Source organism: Pinus tabuliformis, chromosome 8 (assembly GCF_031772625.1).
Source record: "Pinus tabuliformis cultivar Carrire ecotype Pingquan chromosome 8, CPIR1, whole genome shotgun sequence".
NCBI classification, from domain to species: Eukaryota; Viridiplantae; Streptophyta; class Pinopsida; order Pinales; family Pinaceae; genus Pinus; species Pinus tabuliformis.
In genome coordinates, this window is record NC_142294.1 from 1491252159 (window position 1) to 1491278901 (window position 26743).

The 26743-nt window shown below is 39.8% G+C and overlaps 1 protein-coding gene across 9 annotated transcripts in view; it reads left to right on the forward strand.

The window, feature by feature from the left end:
• LOC149241467 (calcium-transporting ATPase 5, plasma membrane-type-like) overlaps positions 1-26743 on the forward strand; it is a 375751-nt gene that overhangs the window by 246410 nt on the left and 102598 nt on the right. For all 9 annotated transcript variants that reach the window (XM_089373992.1, XM_089373986.1, XM_089373984.1 and 6 more), the window contains 6 exons: positions 18534-18593; positions 19200-19364; positions 19487-19603; positions 19723-19821; positions 19912-20049; positions 20143-20243. In XM_089373992.1, coding sequence (XP_089230118.1) covers positions 18534-18593; positions 19200-19364; positions 19487-19603; positions 19723-19821; positions 19912-20049; positions 20143-20243 — 680 coding nt within the window. The remainder of the gene's footprint in view (positions 1-18533; positions 18594-19199; positions 19365-19486; positions 19604-19722; positions 19822-19911; positions 20050-20142; positions 20244-26743) is intronic.

The following is a 26743-nucleotide window of genomic DNA, read 5'->3' on the forward strand; positions in this document are numbered from 1 at the left end:
AGGGGCTGACACAGTCCAGATTGGGCAGACGTTGGGGTTGCAGAGGAGCAGTTTTGTGCTGAGGAGTTACCGGAAGGATTTTCTAGGGTTTTAGCCTGGAATTTCTCGCAAACTGTGAGGTATGGCTGCTAAGGAAATTCTTTGTTGGGTAGGCCAGTTACGACACCTAGATTGTACTATGATATTGCTTAATAAGAAAACCCTTAGATAGCAGCACCAGTTTTCCCGCATTGGGTTTTTCCAGGGACATTGGTCCAAAAATAATGGTGTCATGTGGTGTGTTTGTTCTTGTTTCTTTTAGTTGCTGATCTGTAATATGTTGAGCATGCACTGGTGTTTATTTTCAGTATTTACTTTGTAAATAACTTATTAAAGAAAAATTAACAAGTAGGTAGGAATAAATTAGGAAAAGTGCATGAAGGGTTTCTAAATTAAGTAAACTTAGAAAGTTCAACACTGTGTGATAGGCAACTTTTCTGTGTCAGCTCTCTCGGCTACTGCACTGCCTCTCTGCAAGTTCTCTCTGCCTCTCTGTTATGTATTTTCCGGAAAATCCTTTTCCCGGATTCCCTCTGCCCCTCAACTGCAATAACTCCCCAATCAATTTTCCTCCTAAGAACTTCTCACCTCAGAAAATCAATTTCCTCAATCTATGTGTTTGTTTCCAATTGAACCCCAAGCCTCCATTTTATACTTTTCCTGTTGAGTCTTCAATGACCAAGATTAAGTCTCTAATAAACGGCTAAGATTAAAACATGACTTGATTCGCCTTCTACATCATTCTCACCCATATTTTGATTAATACCCATTAATATTTTACTTTTCCTAAAGTTTAGATTTAGGAACCCTATTAAAAATATTAATTATTTTAATAAAATACAATCTGGGTGGAATTTCACTAAATGGTTTCTGGTTACTTTAGAACTCATGTGCCTTAGCCTCTCCACCAATTTTCAAGGCTAGAGTACTTTCGATGCTACCAAAAACTAACAAGGATGTGGGCCAACTCGCAGAAGGAGGAATTGAGGCGAACTCTTCTAAAAAGCTCCATTAGTGGCAGCAGCAGCAGATCGAAGCAAGTGAATGAGGAGGAGAATGTGGCCCTCACATCTAAGGGTCCCAGTTAGGGACAAGGGGAGCAGAGGAAGAAGAAGGACTTGTCGAAGGTTAAGCACTTTAGACGTGGTGAGGTAGGTCACTATAGTACCTAGTGTCCTCTCAGGAAGAAGGACAAGGAGGAGAAGCAAAACCAACGTGCATCTTTAGCAGACATCGATAGGCTGTCCTCCAGGCTGGAGGAAGACTTCGCTATGTTTGCTGATATACTTCCAAGAGTGAGGTGGGGAGATTTGGTGTTGTAGCCCAAGAGAGCTACAGGTGAGATAGAGATCATGCAATGTTTGGGACCACAAGAGAGACCTAATGGGATCCAAGCAAGGCCTAAGGTTTGTAAATTTCAAGGGCAACGGGATACCTGGGTCAAGCATGGATGATGAGGGTCCAGGAGAGATTAACTCCCAACGAGTTTTGAAATACAATGCTATCTGTTGGAATTTCTAAGTTTAACCCGTTAGAAATTCTTCCTGTACTATCTGATTTATTTCTTCCTACTTGTTCAATTACTTAACAAGTTATTTACCAGGTAAATACTGAAAATAAATACAAGTACAGTATCAACACACAGATCATCAACTGAAAGTAAACAAGCACCCAGGTTGTATTATGAAACTGCATAATAATAAACCCTCTGAATCGCTGCACCGGTTTTCCCGCATTGGGTTTTTTTGGGGACATTAGTCCAAAAACAACGGTGTCACTTGTGTGCTTGTTTACTTTCAGTTGATGATCTGTATGTGTTGATATTGTACTTGTATTTATTTTCAATTAGAGCCAGGAGGAGGATCAGCGCAGAGGTAGAGAGGAGAAAACAAATCAATAAATTCAAGAGGAGAAAACTGAAAATAAATACAAGTACAGTATCAACACATACAGATCATCAACTGAAAGTAAACAAGCACACAAGTGACACTGTTGTTTTTGGACTAATGTCCCTGGAAAAACCCAATGCAGGAAAATGGTGCAGCTATTTAGAGGGTTTTATTATTATGCAGTTTCAGAATACAACCTGGGTGCTAGAAATGGCTCACCCAATAGAGAATGCCCTTGGTAGTAGTACCTCTCAGTTGGAGACATATATTCTGGCTAAATCACCGGATGAATGATCCCACAACAACAATGCAGCTTCTGCTGCTCTGCGTCACTCTGATAGGGATTGCATCACCCTATCCATCTCTCCAGCTCTCAGTCTGTCCCACGAAATTCTCCAAGCGTTGCCTCTAGGCCCTACATCAGCCTCTTTGGCCCTGCGTCAGCCTCTCTGGGCTCTGCGTCAACTTTTGGAGCCTCTGCGTTAGCCCCTAGACCCTCTGCGTCTCACACATTGGCCCTCTTTGGCTCTGCGTAGCTCCTGGCTTCCTCTGTGTGGCCACTGGCTGCCTCTGTGTGACCACGAACTGCCTCTGTGTATCCTCTAGCTGGCTCTGCGTCAACCTCTCCCAGCTCTGCACTGATACTCCTAGTACTAACTCTGCCTCTCTGCTATTTATTCGATGCCCCTTAGCTACCACTGAGATCACTCACTCGATTTCCTCAGCAAACCCTGCCTCAGAAAATCGAATTCTTTATCTCTCTTGGTGTGTTATCCAACTGACCCTCAAGCCTCCTCTTATACTTTTCTCGTTGGTCCATCAACGTCCGAGATTAAATCTCTAATCAACGATTAAGATTAGATTTGGCTTGATCCATGACTTTTGGACCATTCTAACCCAGTTTTATATTAATACCCATTAATATTTTATTTTAAACATAGGAACTCCATTAAAAGTATTAATTATTTTAATATCTCCCAAACCGATTAAAATCTTCCCAAACCCTTTTTGGGTCTTGGAGATCTCATGTGCTTTAGCCTCTCCACCAATTTTCATGGCTAGAGAACATCTGATGCTACCCCAAATCAACACTCCCTCTTAGCGAGGATTGTGCTCTAGTAATACTCCTCACTGAGCATCACTCTGGTTATCTAGCACCGGTACCTGTGCTGATGCTAGGCCTCCCTGCTCACATCCTCTGCAATGCTGTATCCTGTACTACAACCCATGACCCTGCCACTGCCACTGCTGCATTTGTACGGTAGCTCCCTCTGCATTCGTGCTGCTGCCCATGGCCCTGCCACTGCCACTACTGCATCTTCACTGCATCCCCTTCTCCTTACGCTGCATCATGCTGCCCATAGCACTGCCACTGCTAACTGTTGCACTGCAACCCAATTACTGAGAAGGAAGTAATTGATCCTCCCAACTCTGACATCCCTGTTGGGCTAGAGACTCTCCCGATGTTGAAGGATTCTGCCCCTCATCGCCTGTAGTCCTCTTGACTACAGATCGATGTCTTCCCACTTCTTCTTAAGTGGCACATGAGCACTCAGCACAATCGTCATCCTCCTCGACTTCTTTCTCCGCCTTCTCTGGCGCTGCCTTACAGTCAGAAGCCTCTCCCTTACTCTTCTTCCTCGGACACTGGTTCGCATAGTGACCCAGTTCCCCACAATGGAAGCACTTGACCTTGGAGAGGTCCTTCTTCTTTCTTTTCTCCTGATTTCCCACAGATGTGAAAGTCGCATCTTCTTCTTCCTCCTTGATTCTGACACCTTTTCCGCTACTCTTCGCCTTGGTCACCCGTCTGATCTCTTCTTGATGAAGAGCGCCCATAGTTCCTCCCAATATGGAAGGCTCGACCTGCCCAGTATGCTTTGGACAAATACCTCCCAATCCTTTGAGACTGCGTTCAATGCAGTCCTCAACATCAGTTCTTGATCTGGTGTGGCCCTTATGGAAGTTAGCTAATCACGGATCTCCTTCAATCCACTGAGGAAGACATCTATCTACTCTCCCTTCTGCATCTGGTATGACCGCAACTGATTTTCAAATAACATCTTCCTCTGCATGGAAGTATGCTGGTACAATTTCTTCAGGGCCTCCCACATCTCGTTTTCCATGTCCTTCTCGACAATATGCGACACCACATGATCCTTGCCCCATTAAGGATGATGCACTTTGCCTTAGCCATTGCCTCCTCATCCTTCTCATTTTCAGGTGGGTCAACCAGGATCACTATTGTTTTCAAAGTTCTTGATGTGATACTTGTCTAGAATGGACAAGGTCCTGGCCTTCTAGACTACAAAGTTGGAAGCTCTGTCTAGTCTATCTTGATCTCTCAGCCCATTCACTGCCATCTTGCTACTCTTCTTCTGACTCCTCTGAGTCTCTTTACTTCCCTCCTGGAAGTCCTCGGTTCGATTCCCTCTGAGTCTCGATTTTCTTTCTGGAAATCCCTCCTCCTTGGTCTCGCCCTATTAGGTACTGTTCTGACCATAGTACCCCACTAGCTTTGCTCCGCAAATTATCTGCAGACTCCTATACCTCAGAAACTTGAAGACTGATCCTCTAGGCTCTGCGCAATCCCGGCACCAGAAAAATCTGCACTGCTTGGCCACAACGTTGATCCTTCCTGACTGAGAAAGATGACCAGGCACTGCGTAGGTCAAATTTGCTCCTCTCTGCCTCTGCGCTAATCCTCCTCCTGGCTTGAACTAATGATGCTGGCTCTCTACGTCACTCCTTCCTTGCTGCTTTCTGCTAGGAACAACTTCTGTCACTCGAGACAACTGTTTCTGCTGCTACTGCTCTGCTTGGTTGATGCCTTCAGTTATCCTGTGATCTGCAACCATGCTTTGATACCATGTTGTAATTTATAAGTTTAACCTGTTAGAAATTCTTCCTGTACTATCTGATTTATTTCTTCCTACTTGTTCAATAACTTAACAAGTTATTTACCATGTAAATACTGAAAACAAATATAAGTACAGTATCAACAAATATAGATAATCAACTGAAAGTAAACAAGCACACAAGTGACACTGTTGTTTTTGGACTAATGTCCCCGGAAAAACCCAGTGTAGGAATACGGTGCAACTATTCAGAGGGTTTTATTATTATGCAGTTTCAAAATACAACCTGGGTGCCAAAAATGGCTCACCCAACAGAGAATGCCCTCAGCACTAGTACCTCTCAGTCGGAGATAGATATTCCGGCTAAATCACTAGATGAACGATCCCACAGCAACAATGCAGCTTCTGCTTCTCTGCGTCACTCTGATAGGGACTGCGTCACCCTATCTAGCTCTCCGGATATCAGTCTGTCCCACAAAATTCTCCCAGCACTGCCTCTAGGCCCTGCGTTAGCCTCTCTGGCCCTGTGTCAACCTCTCTGGGCTCTGCGTCACCTTCTAGAGCCTCTGTGTCAGCCCCTAGACCCTTTTCATCTCACACGCTGGCCCTCTCTGGCTCTATGCAGCTTCTGGTGGCATCTGCATGGCCACTGGTTGCCTCTGCATAGCCTCTAGCTGGATCTGCGTCGACCTCTCCCAGCTCTGCACTGATCCTCCTAGCACTAACTTTGCCTCTTTGCTATGTATTCGCTGCCCCTTCGTTGCAACTCAGATCACTCTCTCGATTTCCTCAGCAACCCCTGCACTAGAAAATCGAATTCTTGATCTCTCTTGGTGTGTTATCCAACTGACCCTCAAGCCTCCTCTTATACTTTTCTCGTTGGTCCATCAACGGCTAAGGTTAAATCTCTAATCTATAGCTAAGATTAGATTTGGCTTGATCCATGACTTTTGGACCATTCTAACCCAGCTTTATATTAATACCCATTAATATTTTATTTTCCTAAGTTAAGACTTAGGAACTCCATTAAAAATATTAATTATTTTAATATCTCCCAAACTGGTTAGCACTGTCCAAACCCTTTATGGGTCTTGGAGAACTCATGTGCTTTAGCCTCTCCACCAATTTTCATGGCTAGAGCATATCTGATGCTACCCCAAATCAACACTACCTAGAAGGAACCTAGACAAATTCGGTCTTATAGCTAGGGCTTGGTATATCTCCCAATCGAACCACGGGATTGGCCTCAAAGATTAAGGGCTTATAGGAGACTCACTACCGCAGTTTCTTGCCAACTCGCTCAAAAAGAAGCTCACTCTAATGTATTTTAGAGGGAGCTTCTAGGGTTAAGGTAGAATCCAAAAAAAGGGGTGAAGAGAAACAATTTTAGGGTGATCACCTTGGATTAAGACTAGTGCGTAGTCCTTTTTGGAGAATTGGATTCAAAGGAACCTTGTTCTTCAACCTTCACTATCTTGAGGAGGCCTATTGCAACTTTACAAACCATAACAAGAAGGCTTGATGGCTACCTTTGACGTTTATACTTGTTGACAATGTTATGATGGAGTTTCAAGAAGACCATATGCATAATATCTCTCTAGGAACATTCGTTCTTATTATCTACGAATAACACATGCAGTACTTTCACAAGCCTAGTGCTTGTCACAAAATTCGCATTAATTTAGGACACAATCAGGATATAGAAATGAGATTCCATACATTAGACATTTAACACATGAAAAATATAGCATCAAAATATTTACAAGACAATAAGAGTATATCCATCCATTCACAACATGTCAAAGAATCTTCAAGAAAATAGTGCAAAAATATTCTAAACATCAAAGTGCATTTATCCTCCAAAAACTCATCCAAAAGTGCAAGTTTGAAATACTCAAAAAGAGAAGTCGAAATCCAAATGATGATGGTTAGAGTGAGGCTAGGCCTCCTCTATTTATACATGTCATGTGATATCGAAATATGAACTAACAAAGCCCCTAATATTAGCCTAATGTACCAAATAATAAATCTATTGGTGACAAGTCCACCAAATAGCTCCAAAGATGAATGACAAACCTCTCAGGAGGGTCGAAATGATAGAACAATAGTGTAAATGGGTTGTTGGAAGGCCTAGACAAGTCCTCCATATGCCAAATCGAAGAGGAGTGCTCTCAAGATGATGACCGTGGGTATGGCCCCTTGATTTCCAAGCAAAACATCTGTGGTGCTCCCAAGTGGCTGTGGGGGCACAGTGAGTGGTCTCATGGGTCTTCAACTGGATCAACTTGTCAATACTTCATCTGTAAGGGCTAGAACAATGATACAAGCCTTGTCATGTCTCCCTAGGTGAGAGAAAACCCCATATGGGCCTTGGATCATATGCCAAGTGTCTGGTGCAAGTATGTAGCCAACTGGGCAATGTGGTCCAAGTGCATCATCATCTTTGTATGAGTGGAGCACGAGCAAGACAAATGTGGTGTTAAAGGATCCCATGGTGTGGTAATCTATATTCTGCTGTGGAGGAAGCCATGGCTCTAACCACTCACACTACAAGTGGCACCATGACACTCTAGAGGGCTTGGATCCCATATAGAGAGGCCAAACCCTAGGCGAAGACCCACCTGCACTTCTGTATAAGATCCAATGTGTCTCGTCACCTTCTAGTATAACAGTTCATTAGTGCAATCGAGTAAATAAGCTTGCAAATTAAGGGTACAAGTGGACACTTCATAGTGGCATTCCCTTCCATAATGGGCTTTAGAATGTACAGGTGTCGCCAGGCTCAAGAAGGAGGTTAATAAAGAACCTTATTAAGTGGTCTCAACCCCCAAGGGAGTGACAGGTCCATGGTACATCTATCAAATGGAAGTTATCATGTGAAATAATGGCGAAACAGAGTGGGGTAGCAGGGGAAGGCTCCAAGCCACATGCCATTTTATAAAGGTAGCTATAATGTAGGAAGAGCACGCATAAATGTATAGATCTAAGAGGGAGAAATCGTGGTACATGAGTTACCTCGGCCTTTGTTTTTCCACCTTTCTTCATATGCCTTTTTCCTTTTATTAATTTTTCTTCTTATAATTGCTCGGGGCTCCAAGGAATGAGAGCATGATGTTAATGATAAAGTAGTGAATACTCCCCTTAAGGTTGGGGAGTTCATCACCCACCAGGGGTCGAGACAATCATGGGTTCCATAATGATGTAGGGAGCTCATACAAGGGCCCTAGGAACCAGGGTGATGGCCATGATAAGGGGTAGATCTCACACTTTTCTTTTGTCCACGTGCTAAATTTTTATGTCCCGACCATCTTTTGCATTTTATGGTACATTTACTATTGTATGTGGCCAAATTATGCTTTTAACTTTTTTTTTCGTTGCATCGACCTCCGGGGATCATTTCAGGTCTTACCCAAAGTGTGGACAAGGGGAGGGAAGTCGAACTCCTTGTGGACCCATTGGAAAAATGTGGACCCAGATGGGAAATATGTGAAAAGGGGTTATAATGAGCAGAGAGGAGTGATGCATGTAGTGTCGGGAAGCGGGACCATGCAACCAAAATCAGGGTTTCCCATGTAGTGTCACTCCTAAAGCTAGTAGCCAATAAAGGAGATCCCATGGGACTAGGATACAAGACTAACCACCAAATTGGACAAGGGAACAAGAGTGCAGACCAATCCCGTTCTTTGAATCTTTTTGTCGAATCCCCCACTAATCCATGTCCATATGTGTCCATGATAAGTAAGAAGAGATACCCAATTACATAATGAAAAGGCATACCATCAAGGTGTGAAAATTCTATCTACTGCGCCACTGGAGATTATTCTTCTAATGTAGAAATTAATTCTGCAGTTTATTTACTATGGCAAATAATGAATAAAATCACAGCTGCAATTTTCACCATACAAATACTGCGGAAAATAAAATACTGGAAACTGAGAAATTCTAGCACACACACAATAAAATTGACACAGTTATTTTTGGACAATTGTCCTTGGAAAAACGCAACTTGGGAAAACCAGTGCAGTAGATGAGGATTTTATTATTAATGTTCAGTAACAAATTTGAGTACAATAATTTACATGCCTAGCTGGCAATCTAATCTAAAAAAACACTGGAAAAAATATTGTGAGAATTTTCTCTCACCCCACAACTATTTTCTGCCTCCAAAATAGCTTCCCCAACCTCTATGTGAGATGCATGCGTCAGCCTCTGCGTAGTCCCTACACTGGCCCTCTGAAGATTTCGGCCTTTCTTCCTTCGACTCTTCTGGGAATTGAAAACTTTATCCCGGAATGCTACTGCTCTCTTGCTCCACCTACTACTCACCCTCTAGCTCTATCTTCTCTGTTGAGCTGCTGCTACTGAGAAAATCGAATTGCCTAGGCAACTGAGTATCTACACTGGGATGATCTCCATCACTACATCGAATTTATTTCATAATCCACTATTGGAGCACCAACGGCCAAGATTAAAACTTAATGAATGGCTAGGAACATTTCTGGGTTGATCCATGTGAGTTTCTAGGTGATTCACACCTTATCTCAATTAATACTGATTAATTTACCATATTCCCTAATTTTAGACTTACAAAATATTTAAAAAATGGTTAATAATCTAATTGAGACACTTCTATGCAGAATTTCCAGAAACGATTTCTGGGTTTTGGAGATCTCATGTATTCCAGCCTCTCCACAAAATTTTGTGGCTAGAACACATACAATTCTACAAAAACTAACACTCCCTCTTAGCGAGGAATGTGTTCTAGCGTTGCTACCCAATGTAGCAACATCTTGTCTCTGCATCATCTTCTATCATGTCGTTGATGTCTGGTTGTTGCTACCCATCAACCACTACGCAACTCTGATATACGCTGCATTTGTGTTGTTGCTGACTCTACAAAAGTGCTGCCAACACTACATTTTGCACTGCAACGCCCTCTTCATCTATTATTGCTGCAACTGTAACATCTGCAACATCCAAAATAGCTTGTCCTTGCTATTGAAATGGGTTCTCCACCATGTCCATCTGTTCTCTGAAATAGATGAACTTAGCTCTCCCTAGAGCTTTCGTGAGTATATATGCAACTTGCTCTTCTGTGGGAACATGTTATAACTAGACTGCTCCTCGCTGTACACAATCTCTGATGAAGTGACACCAAATATTGATGTGTTTTGACCTGTCATTAAACACTGGATTCTCAGAGAGATTTATGCAACTCTAATTATCCCAATAGACACTGATTGCCTCCATCCTATGCCTGAACAATCTTGCTAGCAGCTTTCGAAGCCATATAGCTTCGCACGTAGCTGTGCTAGTTGCCATATACTCTGCTTCTGCAGAGCTCAATGCTACTGACTTCTGCTTCCTGCTACACCAAGAAACCATCCCTAATCCAACACTAAAGCAATACCCAGAGGTAATTTTCCTGTCCATTGAACTGCCAACCCAATTTGCATCTGTGTACTCACAAAGTCTGACGTCATCCTCTTGAGTATATTTCAACCCATACTCGATTGTGCCTCATATGTACCTCAGAATATGCCTCGTTGTTGCCTGATGTATCCTTTCGAGTTTCATCATGAACTGACTAAGGGTATTGATTGTGAAGCAAATATCTGGCCTAGTGTTCATCAAATACATGAGAGACACAATGAGCTGTCTATACAAGGTGGGGTTGACATCCTTGTCATCTAATGCATCTATCTTCTTCCAGTTGATAATCATGGCTGTAGACATGTGTCTGCAATCCTGCATTTTGAACCTCTTCAGAATATCTGTAGCGTATCTTCCTTGCCCAAGGAAGATCTCCCCATCCTTCTACCACACCTCCAATCCTATGAAATAATGCATCAACCCCAAATCCTTCATGTCAAATTTTGCTGCCAATTTCTTCTTGCAATCCTTTATGAGCCCTTATGATCTTGTCAAAAGTAGATCATCCACATACAAAACTAGAATGAGGGGTTCATCCTCTACCATCAAATAATAAAGGTTGGGATCTGTGTCACTCTTGAAAAACCCCATCTGCTGCAAGTAGGTGTCAATTCTACCATACCATGCCTTGGGAGCTTGCTTGAGCCTTCTTCAATTTACACACAAGCCCTCTGGCTGTTCTATGTACACTTCCTCCTATATCACTCCATTCAAGAAGGCTGTATTGACGCCCATTTGGTGAATCTGCTATCCCATCTGAGATGCTAGAGATATAATTGATCAGATGGAAGTGTATCTGGAAACTGGAGCAAAGGTTTCCTCATAATCTATCCCTTCCTTTTGTGCATACCCTTTTCCATGAACCTAGCCTTGCACTTTTCCACATTGTTGTCTACTGTATATTTGATCTTGTAGATCCATCTCAAACCTACAACTGATCTGTCTTTTGGCCTGGACACTACCTCCCAAACATCATTCGTTTTGATAGAGCTATACTCTTTTACCATGGCATCTATCCACACCTGATGTTGTGTGGCCTCCTGAAAGTTGGAAAGTTTTGTAACGTGAGCTACCAATGCTTGGTATCTGTCAGGCTGTCTGCACTATCTCTTGCTTGTCTTAGGAGTCCCAATAAACTCCTTTTCATCCCTTAATGTCTGATGAACCTCTCTGCTGGCTTGACCACTAGTCATGGGAGGTTTTTCCAGCTCCTCATCCTGTCTCTGTTGCTCCATCTATTGAGAACTACCCGGGTTTCCTGCTCTTGAGGAATCACTGGTACTGGTCACTGTACTTTGTGAAAATTTCTAACACGAAATTCTACTGTAGTAACTGATTTATTTATCCTACTTATTTTCCACAATAAGTTATTTACAAAACCCTTCAGTAAACATTAAAATAAATTATACTGCAGTTATCACATAATAGCATAGAGAAAATAACAGTGATATACAAGCACAAGAATCAATCACATCAACACAGTTATTTTTGGACAATTGTCCCCGAAAAAACCCAATGCGGGAAAATCGGTGCAGCAGATGAGGGTTTATTTATTAATCTTCAGCAACAATCTCTTTACAAAGAAATATTCTACAAAATACTGAGACACTTTTGAGAGAAAACACTTGAGACAATTTTTCTCCTCCTCTTGGAGAAGTTCTGACACCCTGGAGACCCTCTACCCTCCTCTGTGTCACTTTTGTGTCAGCCTGCGTGAGGACTGCGTCTCCAGTTGCACTGTCTCACTGATCTTCCCTCTGCGTTGTCTCTCAGATGCTCTGCGTCACCTCTTCCTCAATCTTTGATTGATGCTGATACCCTCTTCTTCCTTCACCCTGCTACTCTCCCTCTGAAATCGAACTTCTTCTCCTTGAGAATCGATTTCCCTCAGGTTACTGAGTATTTGCCCGGTGTATCTCCAAATGACTCTCAAGTCTTCTCTTATACTTTTCCTGTTGATGAATCAACGGTCGAGATTAATTCCTTAATTAACGGCTAAGATTAAAACAGACTTGATCCTCGTCTCGTAGAAGCTTCTTACCCATATCTTTATTAATACCCATTAATATTTTTATTTTTCTAAGTTTAGACTTAGGAACCCCATTAAATTAACGGCTTAAGTTTAGACTTGATCCATATGATTTCTGGGTCTTGGAGATCTCATGAATATTAGCCCCTCCACAAAATTTCGGAGCTAGATCACATTTGATGCTACCCAATATCAACATACTTGACCCTTGTGACTGTCCTCCTACTTGTCCCACTGGCTGCTGTTGTGGCTGCCCCTGTTGCTGGACTAAAGGAGCTTCTGCTGACTGATTTTGATCACTAGCCGACATCTCTCGAGACCTCCTGAAAGCTCGGTCCTCCATGAACTTCATGTCTTGTCTTACTACCATCTTCCTACTGCTAGGAATGTAGATTCTTAATGCCTTCGAGGATTCGTTCTACCCAACGAAAAACCCCTTCTCTGCAGTCTGATCCAGTTTGTTCCTTTTATCATTTGGCACGTGACAATAAGCAATGCCACCAAAAATTCTAAGGTGGGTGACTTCATGGTTCTTCCCTGTGAAGACTCCTTCTGGAGTTTTCTTCCCTAATGCTCTATGAGGAGTTCAGCGTTGAATATACACTGTTGTGTTACATGCTTCTACCCACATAAATTTGGGTAGATCCTGGTCATAAAACATAGCCTTTGCAGCTCCAACAATGGTTATGTTTTTCCGCTCCGCTACACCATTTTGCTGTGGATTATATGGAGTTGTCCATTCTCTTTTGATGCCTTCCTTTGCACAAAATTTGTGAAGCTTTTATCAATATATTCTCCACCATTATCTAAGCAAAGTACCTTGATATTTCCCCTCTCGCATTCTCCATGAGAGCTTTAAACTCTCTGAAACGATCAAAGACCCCATCCTTGGTCTTCAAGAAGTAGATCCAGGTTTTCTTGGAATGATCATCAATAAAGGTGATGAAATATTCAGCACCGCTGAGAGCTCTAGTGAACATCAAGCCACAAATATCTGAGTGTATAAGTCCTAACACGCCATCAACTCTGTTGTCACTCCTTGGAAATGCCGCCTTAGCATACTTTCCAAGTACGCATCCTCTGCACACATCATCGTGTTTAGTCCCTAGTTCAGGAACCCTTGTTACGGTTTCCTTGAGCATCCTGAGTGCTCCATGATGTAGATGTCCCATTCTTCTGTGCCATAATTCATTCAACTCCTTCCCACTGCTATTGTTCCTGCCTATTAGTGCCATTGGAGAATCGATTTGTAATCGGTACAGCCTGTTACTTCGAACTCCAATCTGTCTTACTTCTTCCAGCTTAGGTGCTTGACATACACTTTCCTCCCTACAAAGTGAACATTGTACCCTTTATCTTGTAACTGGGATATTGAAATCAGGTTCATACCCAATCCTGGCACATGCAATACAACTGAAGCACTGGTGCTTTCTCCTGACTCCCCATAAAAACCTATGGTACTTCTCCTTGCTGGAGTACATTTCGTTATGTTTCCCATAGTAATCTAGAAATCCATCGGCTCTTCTTTGTAGCTAGAGAAATATTTATTAACCCCTGTCAGGGGAGCTGAAGCTCCACTGTCTATGTACCCGACTCCCTGTGAAGTTGATCCTGCTAAGCAAGCAAATTCGTCTTCCAATCGAGAAGACAAATCTGAAGTCTCCTGAATGTTAGTTTTGTCCATGGCTAAACTGGAAAAAATTTAGTGTGCTATTTCTCTTTTTCTCCCAACGCGGATTCTACAGCCCGCAACAAAACTTTTTTGTGTCCAACCAGTATTCTGCTCAGCGAAAAATCTGAGCTGCAACTACTCCCTATAACTGTTGGAATCGCTAACTAGCCAATTCGATTTTCCTGTCTCCTCTCAACTGAAAAATTGAACTACTGCCCTAGCGACTCAAACTGCCTGTTCTAGGCTCTACATGGTCTCTCTGGGAATTTTGGATCTGTTGCTCCCTTTGAATAGTGAAATTCCTTTTTTTGCTTCTGAGCTTCCTGGATGATCAATTAAGCTCTAATACCATGTGAAAATTCTATCTATTGCAGCCACTGGAGATTATTCTTCTAACTCAGAAATTATTCTGCAGTTTATTTACTACGACAAAATAACAAATAAAATCACAACTGCAATTTTCACCATACAAATACTACGAAAATAAAATACTGGAAACAAAGAAATTATAGCACACACACAATGAAATTGACACATTTATTTTTGGATAGTTGTCACCGGAAAACCCAACTTGGTAAAACTGGTGCAGCAGATGAGGGTTTTATTATTAATGTTCAACAACAAATCTGAGTACAATAATTTAGATGCCCAACTGGCAATCTAATCTAAAAAAAACACTGGCAAAAATATTGTGAGAATTTTCTCTCACCTCCCAACTATTTTCTGCCTCCGAAATAGCTTCCCCAACCTCTACGTGAGATGCCTGCGTCAACCTCTGTGTAGTCCCTACATTGGCCCTCTGAGGATTTCAACCTTCCTTCCTTCGACTCTTCTAGGAACTGAAAACTTTCTCCCAGAGTGTTGCTGCTCTTCTGCTACTCACCCTCTGGCTCTATCTTCTCTGTTGAGATGCTGCTACTGAGAAAATTGAATTGCCTGGGCAATTGAGTATTTGCACTGTGATGATCTCCATCACCACATCAACTTTCTTTTATAATCCACTATTGGAGCACCAACGTCCAAGATCAAAACTTAATCAATTGCTAGGATAATTTTTGGGTCAATCCATGTGAGTTTCTTGATGATTCACGCCTTATCTCAATTAACATTGATTAATTAACCATATTCCCTAAGTTTAGACTTAGGAAATATTTTAAAAACGGTTAATAATCTAATTGAGACACTTTTAGTCGGAATTTCCAGAAATAATTTCTGGGTTTTGGAGATCTCACGTATTCTAGCCTCTCCACAAAATTTCATGGCTAGAACAAATTTGATGCTACAAAAACTAACACATCAATGGAAGGCCCACCTTCAAACATACAATAATAACCAATAGGCGAGGGCACATAATGGCTGGCTTAGGTGGCGGAGAATGGTGGCACATCGAGCTATGTAGTGGCTGCAAGGGGTTGTTGGTTGTTAGCTGAAGACAAATCTAGGAGAAGCATTCTCCTATGGGTGTCACCAACTGGTAGTGGGTAATAGTGAACATTCGAAAAAGGGACATTACATATTATAGAGCTATTAACTATTTAAAAGGTCAGTTTATGGGTAACATTTACTAATACATACCTTCATCACTTATCACCTTCATCAAGATATGCAATATCATAATTGAGAGTTAATAACCAAGGGCATGTCTTTCATGGCATGATGGAAGATATCATTCACACAACACTATGTCACCACCATTTTACATTAAGGATCGTGATTCCTTAAATGAACATTGAATTAATCTTGAAAGGAGAAAAATGAGTATTTTGGTGAATTTCAGTAAGTATGGCTTGTAAGTGGAGAGAATTTTTATAAGATTATATGATATCATAGTGCAGAACTATTGTATGTGAGAAAAGGCAAGAGTGCAGATAAATGTGCAATGCAAGAGGATAGGAAGTGCAGAAGGATAGGAGTGTGCAGGAGTGTACGGAGCAATAGATTACGTAGAAAAAGTTATGGAATATCTCTCATAAACTAATGAAAAATGGATAAGAGTAATAAGAGAAAAACTATATGTAGAAGTGCGAAATGAAAAACGTGAGGAGTTCTTTATATGGGTGAAAAGTTTCTGCACAAAACTTTACAATTTTTAGAATAGAACTGAGAAGTGTAGGTGGTTTGTAAGATTATGAAGAATGATGATAGGTTGGTCCTAGTTGAAGTAATGCATGGAAATATTGGTACGTTGAATGGTTCAAATTATCTATGTATTTCATTTTTCCTTATGATGTGGATAGGATGGATTTCTAGGGTTTACAACAACCAGATCACAGGAGCGATATTACGACATTAGTGGGCTCAAAGGGGTTTTGGTAGGCTTTATGAGGCCTGATGGGGTTCGCTCATTGTATTTCATCATCAGGGTCAATTATGAATAGTTTGTTCTTGGTTTCGAGGCATTCAAAAGATTCCCGTAAATTGGAATTATTATTAGCATGCTTTAATTAGAAAATACTAAATGTGTCATTTGGAGCAAATTATCTAGAAAAACACCTTAGTATAACAGCTCATTGGAACCAGAATGAAGAAATCTACCTAATGGGATGGTGTGAAGTGGCTTCTAGTGGCCGGAAAAAGTATGGTGGCCAAATAATCATTTCCTAGGATTAAAAGTGATTTTACTTGGTCACTTACTAAATAAAAAAGGGAAAAAGTGCTTAATTGAGAAAAAGGCCAAAAAGGGAAAAATGACTTAAATAAAATAAAAATAAAAGTCATTTTAATAAAGAAAATGAGAGAAGCTTCTAGAGTGGGAATAAAATGACAAAATAAACTGCTTCTCGAAGACTGGAGAGAGATCTATCCAATCTTTAAAAATAGAAGGAAAAAGTCATTTGCGACATCTTTGATTTGTGATATTTTCTGTTGGTGAGGTTTGGAGAATGTGGTTCATAGCTTCAGTCAACCTCAAGACGAAAACTCTTGGGTACTTTGGTGAGATTGGATGGAAACCCATCTCATCCCTTGGTGAATTCATTTAGAATTCACTGAAGCACATTTTGGTTTTAGTTACACTTTGTGAAGCAGATGTGTGGATTGGAGTGGGGATCACATAGATCTCCAATTTGGGTGTCATTTCCAGTTGCAATTTTGGAGGCCGCATTTATTATATCTCAGCTATCTTCCAGTTTATATTGGCATGTAAAAACTTATTCTAGTTAATATAATAAAGCTGAGTTTGTTTCCTCAACATTTTCATTTGTTTTTTATGTTTTATTGCAAATTTGATTTATTTGCTGGCATCGTATATAGTATTAAATTCTGCATATTTGTATGGTGTTTTGGATAGAATTCGAGAAATAATTGTGCCATAAAAATTCCTAGTAATTTTGCCAAAAATAATAAACAGGACATTACAATCTGGGCCCTAAATTTCCTGAAAATACTATTGTACATATTCAATTTCATACTTTTAATCATAATAACTCTCAGAATTCATTACTTTTATGAGTTGATATTTATACGTGAGTGGCCATATCTGTTCAACACTTGCTGAACTTGACAAACACCATATGTGATATTATTTGAATAACCATCTATCACAGTTGACATCTCTTGAATTGCTTATCTAGTTGTGCTTCTAGGGTCACAACCACCTTTATCATTTGACAAGCTCATGGTTTGAACTTGGAATTTGATGGTCAAACTCAGATATGTTTCCAGTTCAATTGCACAGTGTAATTTGAATTAAGACTACAAGCAAATGACGATCTTTGCACTTGCTATTTGGGTAACTTTTCAAATAAAAAAAATGGTTTCTTGGTTTAATAGTATCAATCAATCTAGGCTAACTGAACTCACCCTCCTACATCATCTAGCTTAGATTGACCCTTTAGGGATTCCCTCCTAGGTTAGGATAGTTTTCCTTAAAATGAAGTGTGGGGCAAGGCTACTGAGGTGACAGTGGGTAGCTTGCCTATTTTTTCTCCAGGTTCTCTTATTTGAGTTCAAGATTTATTCTCCTAGAGTAGAGTTTGAGAGATAACAGGCAACATTGGTGAAAATATTGGAGACTTCAAAAATGTTTTTTTTTTTTTTTTCTTTCAGTTTTTGTATCTTAAACAAAAGAAATATCAAATAAATGCACTGCCACATAAATATGTAAATAAAAGGGATTTATAAGATGTATAAGACGTCAAGTGATACATTACACATTGCAATATACTAGGGGACTGTTTATACTACCTGTGTGACCAAAATGCTGCAGAGCAATATGGTTTATTTTCATGGTAGATCTGTAGGAAAATGACTTCGACTATCCACTGCATGGGTGAATGTTCTGGCTTCTTCAGAGGGTGCATATGAGTTTGTTACAATGCCAAACTGCATTCACAGGACTACACAAAAGTGATTAGGTTACCATAAACCTTATGTTTGACTGAGTTTATTACCTGACCAAACTGAATTTTCAGGGAAATATGTAGAAGCTCTATGTTTCTATTGACTTGTTCATAAAGAATGGCTTTTGAATGGGAAGGATGGTTCATATTATCTTCTGTCAATGACTTCTTTTTAGAACATTAAGCATATCTTCTTGCCCATGAATTGCTCCCATGTTATTGGTTTTAACCTTTCTTTATATTGAGCATAACAATAGATATTAAACTGTGCAGGATCCATGCAGACCTAATGTAAGAGAAGCTGTAAATATATGTCAAGTTGCTGGTGTGAAGGTAAATTGTCAAACATACTATCATGTGTGCTAGAATGAATAGCGTTCTTGGAATGGTTGTCCACGGAAAGTGTATTTTACATTGTACTAAATTAGGTTGTTTTTGTATTCTGCAAGAAATTGACCAATGTTAAAATCATCCTCTATGCTGCCAACGAAATGTTAGACATGTTCACTAAGTCATCAAATGTAAGGATTCATATTTTCACCATAAATGTGTGGTTTGCAGTAATTCACGTTGATTTTGTGAGTTTAAATGGAAAAATAAGTTACGATATCAATTTATAAATTCAACTGGCTTATATTTATGAGTTTCAAAAAGAATGTCTAGTGAAAATGTTTTGGTTTGCTTATTTGACCTGTTAAACCTTCCTCTTGTGCTGTTATTTTTTATTCATGTTAGTAGTTTCACATGGTGTGCTGTTATTTTTTTTTTTTTTGTGACTTTGAAAGTTTAAATGCAACAATAAGTTATTATCCCAATTTATGAATTCAACTAGCTGTTATTATGGGTTTCAAGAAAAATGTCTAGTCAAAATGTTTTGGATTGGTTATTTGACTTGTTAAACCTTCCTTTTGTGCTGTTATCTGTTATTCATTTTTATAGGTTCGCATGGTAACTGGTGATAACATTTACACAGCAAAAGCTATAGCTCTTGAATGTGGCATACTACATACAACGGAAACCATAGAACAACATGCTATCATTGAAGGAAGGGATTTTCGCAACTACAGTGAAGATGAGAGGTTGAAAATTGCTGATAAAATTGTTGTGAGTATGCATATAGCAATTTCCCACCTCCCCTTTTCCACCAAAAAACAAATACTACGCCTAACAATGCTTCTTGTAAAAGAAAATTATAATGGGACGGAACACCATTTGTTTGCCTGCAGGTAATGGGAAGATCCTCACCTACAGACAAACTTTACTTGGTGCAAGCACTGAGAAAAGGAGGTCATGTCGTGGCAGTAACTGGAGACGGAACAAATGATGCACCTGCACTTCACGAGGTAGGTTTTGTTGTTGTATATTGCTGCATATTTTGATTATGTAAGCCAGTACTGCCATTGTAAGGATATTTCTAGTTTTATATTTGAAGGAACTTGTTTACCAATTTTCTGGTGTTTAGGCAGACATTGGCCTCTCCATGGGTATCCAGGGAACAGAAGTTGCTAAGGGAAGCTCAGATATCATCATTCTAGATGATAATTTTTCCTCTGTTGTGAAGGTTTGTCACAGACATGGATTATTGTTTTAATCCTTGAAATCTACTTGCCTTTTCCCAGAAGTTACAGATTCCTTACAATTGGTTTTTCAGGTAGTTCGGTGGGGTCGTTCAGTTTATGCAAACATTCAGAAATTCATTCAGTTTCAACTCACTGTAAATTTTGCGGCACTTACAATTAATTTTGTTGCTGCTACTTCATCTGGAGATGTTCCTTTGACTGCTGTTCAGGTTAGTCTCAGATTCAATAATAACTGTGAATCTATCTGTTACCTAGATGTTCCTTCTTTTCTTATGGATTGGACACAACCTTTCTTTCTACAGCTACTCTGGGTCAACCTTATCATGGATACTCTTGGAGCCCTTGCATTGGCAACTGAAGCCCCAACTGATGTACTCATGAAACGACCTCCAGTAGGGCGCAGGTATGACATTTATTATCAAGGGCAATTCCTTCACTGACAAGATAAGCTTGGAACTGTTTAGATTAAAAGCAATCTGGCAAATGCTAAAACCTATTGAGATAGAGAATATGGCACTAAGAATAAATAACTACACATGGTTCTATTGAAATGAAAAGAAAACTGGATGTATGTAACCAAACCCATTCTATGTACCAATTGACAATAAAGCATGTACTTTCGTGAATGTGATAGAAATAATAGTTAGCTTCCAAAACACCCGTCTATTGTCTTGATTGAGAAGTCGATGAAGGATACAAGCACACTCCGGTTAAAAATCAAACCCAATGTGTCTTCCAAGTGTTTGAAATTGAAACTGTATCTTCAGAGTGAACATACTTGTGTGCATTCCAGGCTGACCTTAGAAACCTCCTAAGGCAGAAAAAATGGCCAATGATTGCTCTTGAGGTGTGGAAAAGAACTGTGCATTTTTGGGTAGTAAAAATTGGTTCCATATGGGATTGCACTCCACTTCGGGGTGTGTTGACCTCTACCGGTCAACTGCCCATGCAGTACACCTCCTTTCTGTTGGCAGAGAGGGGTAGCTCCTGAGCGACGTGTCCGTGCTAGCCTACAGTCATCAACAGCTTGATCATTTTTGTTGTAAACCCAGTCTGCATGTATAAATTGTAAATAATCTAAGCAGATCAGAGTCATGTATGTAAAGTTGCCTAGGTGGACCTAACTTTCTAATGATGATCTGCGTCCCGGGAGGTTTTTTGTCTCACCGATCTACGATCGGCAGAGTTTTCCTTCAAACCTGACCCCAAAGCCGGGATGGATTTCGTCATTAGAACTTTAGGAGAATCTTAGTATGTTAATCTGCTAGATTATAGTTGTGTCGCAGAACTGGGTGTTCTATGAGGGTCTGTATTAAGTGGGTTCATCCCTTTGAGATGTAAATTGTAAAAATCATGATGAAATGTGTCTTGAGGGTTGAAAAATGTTGTAAATCCCCTCATGAGTCCTAAGTCCTAGGTCCTAGGTGATGTTTCCAACGGCTTAGTTCGATGATCCATCTTAAAATGAATTAAAAAATTAAAAAATGAATAAAAATAATAAAATAAATAAAAATTAAAAAATGAAATAAATAAAAAAAAAATAATAATAAAAAATTAAAAAGTAAAGCAAAAACCCTAACTAATAAAATAATAATATTTTAAGTGAATAAATCGACGGATGAGATCAAGAGATGTCTTGATTCTCATCAACGGTCGAGATCATTTCTGCATAGATCACTCGAACTAGCCGTTGGAGACATTTCCTTTAAGTAGGGTGCTAGGGGTCATTTTCAGATCAGCTGATCTGTGAGTCTGTACTGAAAAAGCTCTCTTGTAATCTGATTTCTGGTTAATAAAAGAAGACTTTGGGGTCCAAATTGTGCTGGTGTTACTCTCTGGAATTGCTGTGAGATCTTTAATTTTCTGCATATTTCAGTTCTCAGCCATTTATCAAAGCTTGTTTTTTAGGAGTATTGTGAGCACAGGTATCTTGTTCACTTGCTAGGGTTTGAATGTTGTAGGGTTTCTGGAATAATGGCAGGTATCTCCATTATTACCTGAGATCTAGCAGCATTCTCTCTCTCTTTGCTGATGGTTGCTTGAGATGTGCAGGAAAACCTTTCTGAAGGAAATTGTGGGCGTTTGGGGAAGTTCTAGGCTGAACCAGCCGACTCCCACAGGCTTTTCTTTGCAGAGCCTAGCTGATTTTGCCCTGGGTTAATCATTTGAAGTTTATTTCGTGTTTTACATTGAGATATTTTCTGTCTATTCACAGCAAAGTTCAAGTTTCTGATAATCTGAAAATATTTCTGTATTTATGGCTAAATCTGGCTGTTAAGGGGCCAAGTTTGTACATTAATCAATTGATCTAGGGTTTTCAAAATTTTGCTTTTCACAACTTTTTCATTAGGGTTATGTTTTCTTGTATAGGGTTTTTAGTCCTTTTTTGGGTTTTAGGCATAAATTTTCCTTGGGTGATCTTGTCCTTTCAGGCAAATCGAAACATTTCAACGCAGCATCCTCAGTTATCAAAGCCGTCAAGCTCCAGGTTAACCAGATACGATTTACAGTTTGGACGTAGGCGTGAAACTATTCGGTGATTTCATGAAACACTACTCTCTCTGCCGTCAAGCCAGCTCTCCATCACGCAGAGAATCAACTTTCCAGATAAACCGACAAATATCTTTCCACGCGGGTATCGTATTACACAAAGCAATATCGTTAATGCGTGCGTGTTACCAGTCGGGCGCTCCAACTCCATTTCCAGTGCACCATATGAACGCCAAGATACGGAAATTCTTGATGCAATCGCACGGGGTTCCGGGCAAGATTTAAGCCTCAGATTCAGAACAGTATGCGTAGTTCCCCATCATGCAGTCTTTTTCGGACCAGGTATTATTCAAATCGATTTTCAACATGCTCACGCCGATTTTTCTTTGCATGTGTCATTCATAAATTAGTATATCGATTCATCGCATGCCTGCAAGCTCAAATCGACCTTTGTTATTACTGTCGCCGTCGAAGTGTGCATCAAATCTCCATTTTTTTTCAATCTATCTTTCTGACGGAGTCAGGGTTTTCCTCACGTACGCAGACGGAAAAGGAAATCGAAGCTTCTTCTGTGGTCGTATAGGGTGTATTCGATACTCTGTGTGTTACGTAGCTGAGGGTTTCGATTCGTATTGTTATAGTTTCGTTTTCATTTCAGATTCTGTATTTTAAATAAAATCCCAAAGGTTTAGCGTAGGTTTTGTCAGATGTAACGCTTTGGTTATTCGATATAGTGCGTAGGATATATGTTTACGTTTTAAGGTTTTAAGTTTTAGATTTAAGAATTTTGTTGTAGTTTAATTTTAAACTTAGGGTTTGGTTATGTATTTAGATTTTAATCTTTTTTTAAAATAGTTTCATTTTATTTTCTATAAAAAGAAAAAAAATCAAATAAAAATGTGTTTATGTTTAGGATTAGTTTGATTCTGTAAATATTAGATTTTAATTAGACTTTTTGTTTTTATTTTTTAGTTTGGTTTTTTTTTAATAAAAAGAAATAACAATAAAAAGATTTTATTTAGTTTTAGACTTAGAGTTATATTTTTGTTTTAGAATAGATTTTAATTTTTAAATTATTTTTTTAGATTTTTTTTTTTTAATTTTTTTTTTTTAAATATTGAAAAATTAAAAATTAAAAAAAAGATTTAAATTTTTTTTGAAAAAATATTAAAATTCTGTGGAAAATCATTTTGCCAGTTTTAGTTGCTTTCGCGATATATCTTTCATGCTGAGATCTGAAATTTTCAAGTCGAAACACGAAATGTGATATCTGGTTAATAATTCATGATTCTCGTGGTGGTTTAAGGCTTTCACCTTTTCAAAAGTTTTCTGTTGCTGGATATCGTTTTGGTCATTTTAAGAGCATTGTGATTTAGCTGATGACAAATGATTGCTGTTCACGATTCATGTTTTTATATCATCTAACAAGTAATCATCTCAACCATAATCTCTTAAGGCACTGGTCTGCTAAATTAATCAAATCCATCTAGTGCTTTTCGTATCGTGTCTCGTGTCTCCCAACCAACTGGTCGACAGTTGGTCTCATCATCTCACAGGGACTACGCCCCTTAGCCGCGGGAGACAGGCTTAAACGGAGGGATCGGGGATCAGAGTGACAGCCCCCGGTCTGAGCGTTGTCGTGTCAATCCGCGCGACAACAGGGTGCAAGAGAGCTCTAGAATCTCTAAAACATGTCAAGGTCAGCCTTTGATGTACTTGCAATATAAGTCACATGGTTTGTGTTCATATTTGAATTCGACGGCAATGTAATTCGACAAAAGTTTGTCTAGTAAAACAGAAGTTTGATAATGTTCGCCATTAAATTCATAATTTTTTCTATGAATTGATATTGTATGAAATTTAAATCCTTTATATATTCTTAATTATATATATAATTTTAAATGACCCTTTGTATATATCCATAATTTAAAATTAAAATTAAAACCCATTGACTACGTTCTGTGTTGACCCTATTTACCATGTGACTTGCGTCAACCCTCCATTGTGTAAAATACGATTTGTTCTCGTTATAACCTAAAAACTTATAGCCTAGAATCTGCACAGTATTGGGAAGTTCAAATCGAATGCAAGTCGCTGCATTGGAACATGCATAGTATTGGATATTCGAGCATCAAAGCATGTCGGTAACTCGACACAACTTGTGTGCCGACAAAAGTAGCTGACATAGCTCATGTGGAGGCAAAATTAGGTTACTGTTGTTGCTCAAACTAGCAAGGGTCCTAAAAGGGGATCCTTGAAGGGCTACTACTAGGTCAAGAGCAACAATGGAACAATAGCCCACTATCACCTCAGCTAAGGCTCCCTACTCTTAACGAAATTTCACCGACAGGAGGATACCCATTATAATAAGGATCACGAAAATGAATGGATCAATGATAGGATGAGAGGTGATCCTAGAAGCCTATTCACAGGAGAGGCTTAGATATATGGCTTGCTTGATTTTGAAAGCAAGATGAAAGGCTTTCTAGGAAGGGCTCAAGGGAATTCTGAGAGCTAGGGTTTGAATGTATGAGTTGTCAAGAAGATTCTTAGCTCCTAAAATCCTTGTGGAAACTTGGCTTCCAAGTGGTCTTTGTGAAAATGGCTTCCATAAGTTGTGGGACTACACAATTCAAGTGGACCCAAGGATAGGTCAAGGGAATGGGTTTGAGCAACCAATGATATGCTTGGCCTAATCGGGGAGGAGAAGGGGATCAAGGAAGAAATTTTCAGTGAAAGGTAATGGAATGATCCCAGTGAGGTTTCTAGCCTAAGGGAACCAAGGGCAAGATTCAATCGCGAGGCTAGGGCTTGAGATATCTCAAAATACCACTGTCGAAATTTCTTCAAAACTACAGGGAACCTAGGAGACACACCAGCGCAGTAGGATCCAAGAGATCGATTTTTTTTGAAGGGTGGCTTGCAGGAAAATTGATGCGCTAGGGGACCCAATGGGGCTAGACCTAGAAAAGAAGGAAGGTGAAGAGAAAGATGTACTTTAAAGTGATCACCAGAGGAGGACTAGTGCTTTGTCCTTTGGGAGAGATGGAGTCATGGAAAATTCAAGGTTCAGATTGATTTCCACTTGTCAAGGAAGCCTAAAAACAACTTCGTCTTTAGGGGTTGATGGAAGTAGTTTCAAGGTCATTTATACTTCGTTCAACAATATTTTGTGACTTGTCAAGACAAATTCAATGAGGTAGTATCTAGGAACATTCATTCATTAAAACATGGCCCGTACATGATACAACACTATTAGAGATGCAATTTCCACAATTTTGTTCCAAGAAAAGCAGAAAATTAACACTAGAACAACAAAAATTCCAACATCATGAATGCAACAAGATAAATAACAAGAATAACATTGAAAAATTACTTACATGTAATAAGAGTATATCCAATCACCAAGATATGCCAATCATAGAAGCTCCAAGACAAAGAAGATTATCCAAACATCGAAATTCATCCATTCAGCCCAAAAATCTCATCCTCAAAAGATAGCGAAAATATCCCAAGAAGATATCATCCAATTCAGGTGATGATGATAAAATGAAATCACCTCACCTATATTTGTACATGTCCAAATGAATTTTATTTTCCTAATGAGGCCTAATTGAACCCCTAAAATAAAATAATGTACAGAATAACAATCTTTTGGGGACAAGCCCACCAAACTAGCTCAAAATCAAAAGAGTAAGCCCCCCAAGAGGTCGAATGATCAATAATACATGTCGTTGGGCCTAATGAATTCCATGAGTGCCATAATGTATAATAGGACTCCCAAAAGCAGTGGACAAGGGGTTGGCCCCTTGTTCTCCAAGTAATAAACCTATGGTGCTCCCAAATGGGTGTGGGGGCACACAAGTGTCCTCATGGGTCTCCAAACAGATCGAAGATGCTTATAGATCATCTGCAAGGGCTCAGATGATGGTATAAATGATTCCATGTCATCATACAAGTCCTGGGTCATCTGCCAAGTGCATGAGATAGCTGTGGGGTTGGCTAGGCATGGTGAACTAGGTGCATCTTCCTTGACCAATAGGTGAACCACGAGAAATATTTGAATGCCTCTGGGGATCCATGGAATGTTGTCTGTTGCTGTGGAGGCCCATGGCTTACCACACACACCCTACATGTGCCAATGTAGTCCTTTGGAGGGTTAGGACCTCGTATAGGGATACCAAACCCAAAATGGAGACCATTTGCAATCCTTCATAAGATCCAATGCGTCTCCTTGTCTTCCAGTACACTAAGTCATTAGAGAAATCAGGTAAAAGAGTTTACAAACCATGGACAACAGGTGGGAATTTCATAATGGCATGCCCTTCCATGGTGGGCTTTAGCAGGTGCTAATGTCTCCAAGCTCCCGTGGGGGGGGTTGGGGGGGGTGTTAACCAAGCACCTTATTAGGTG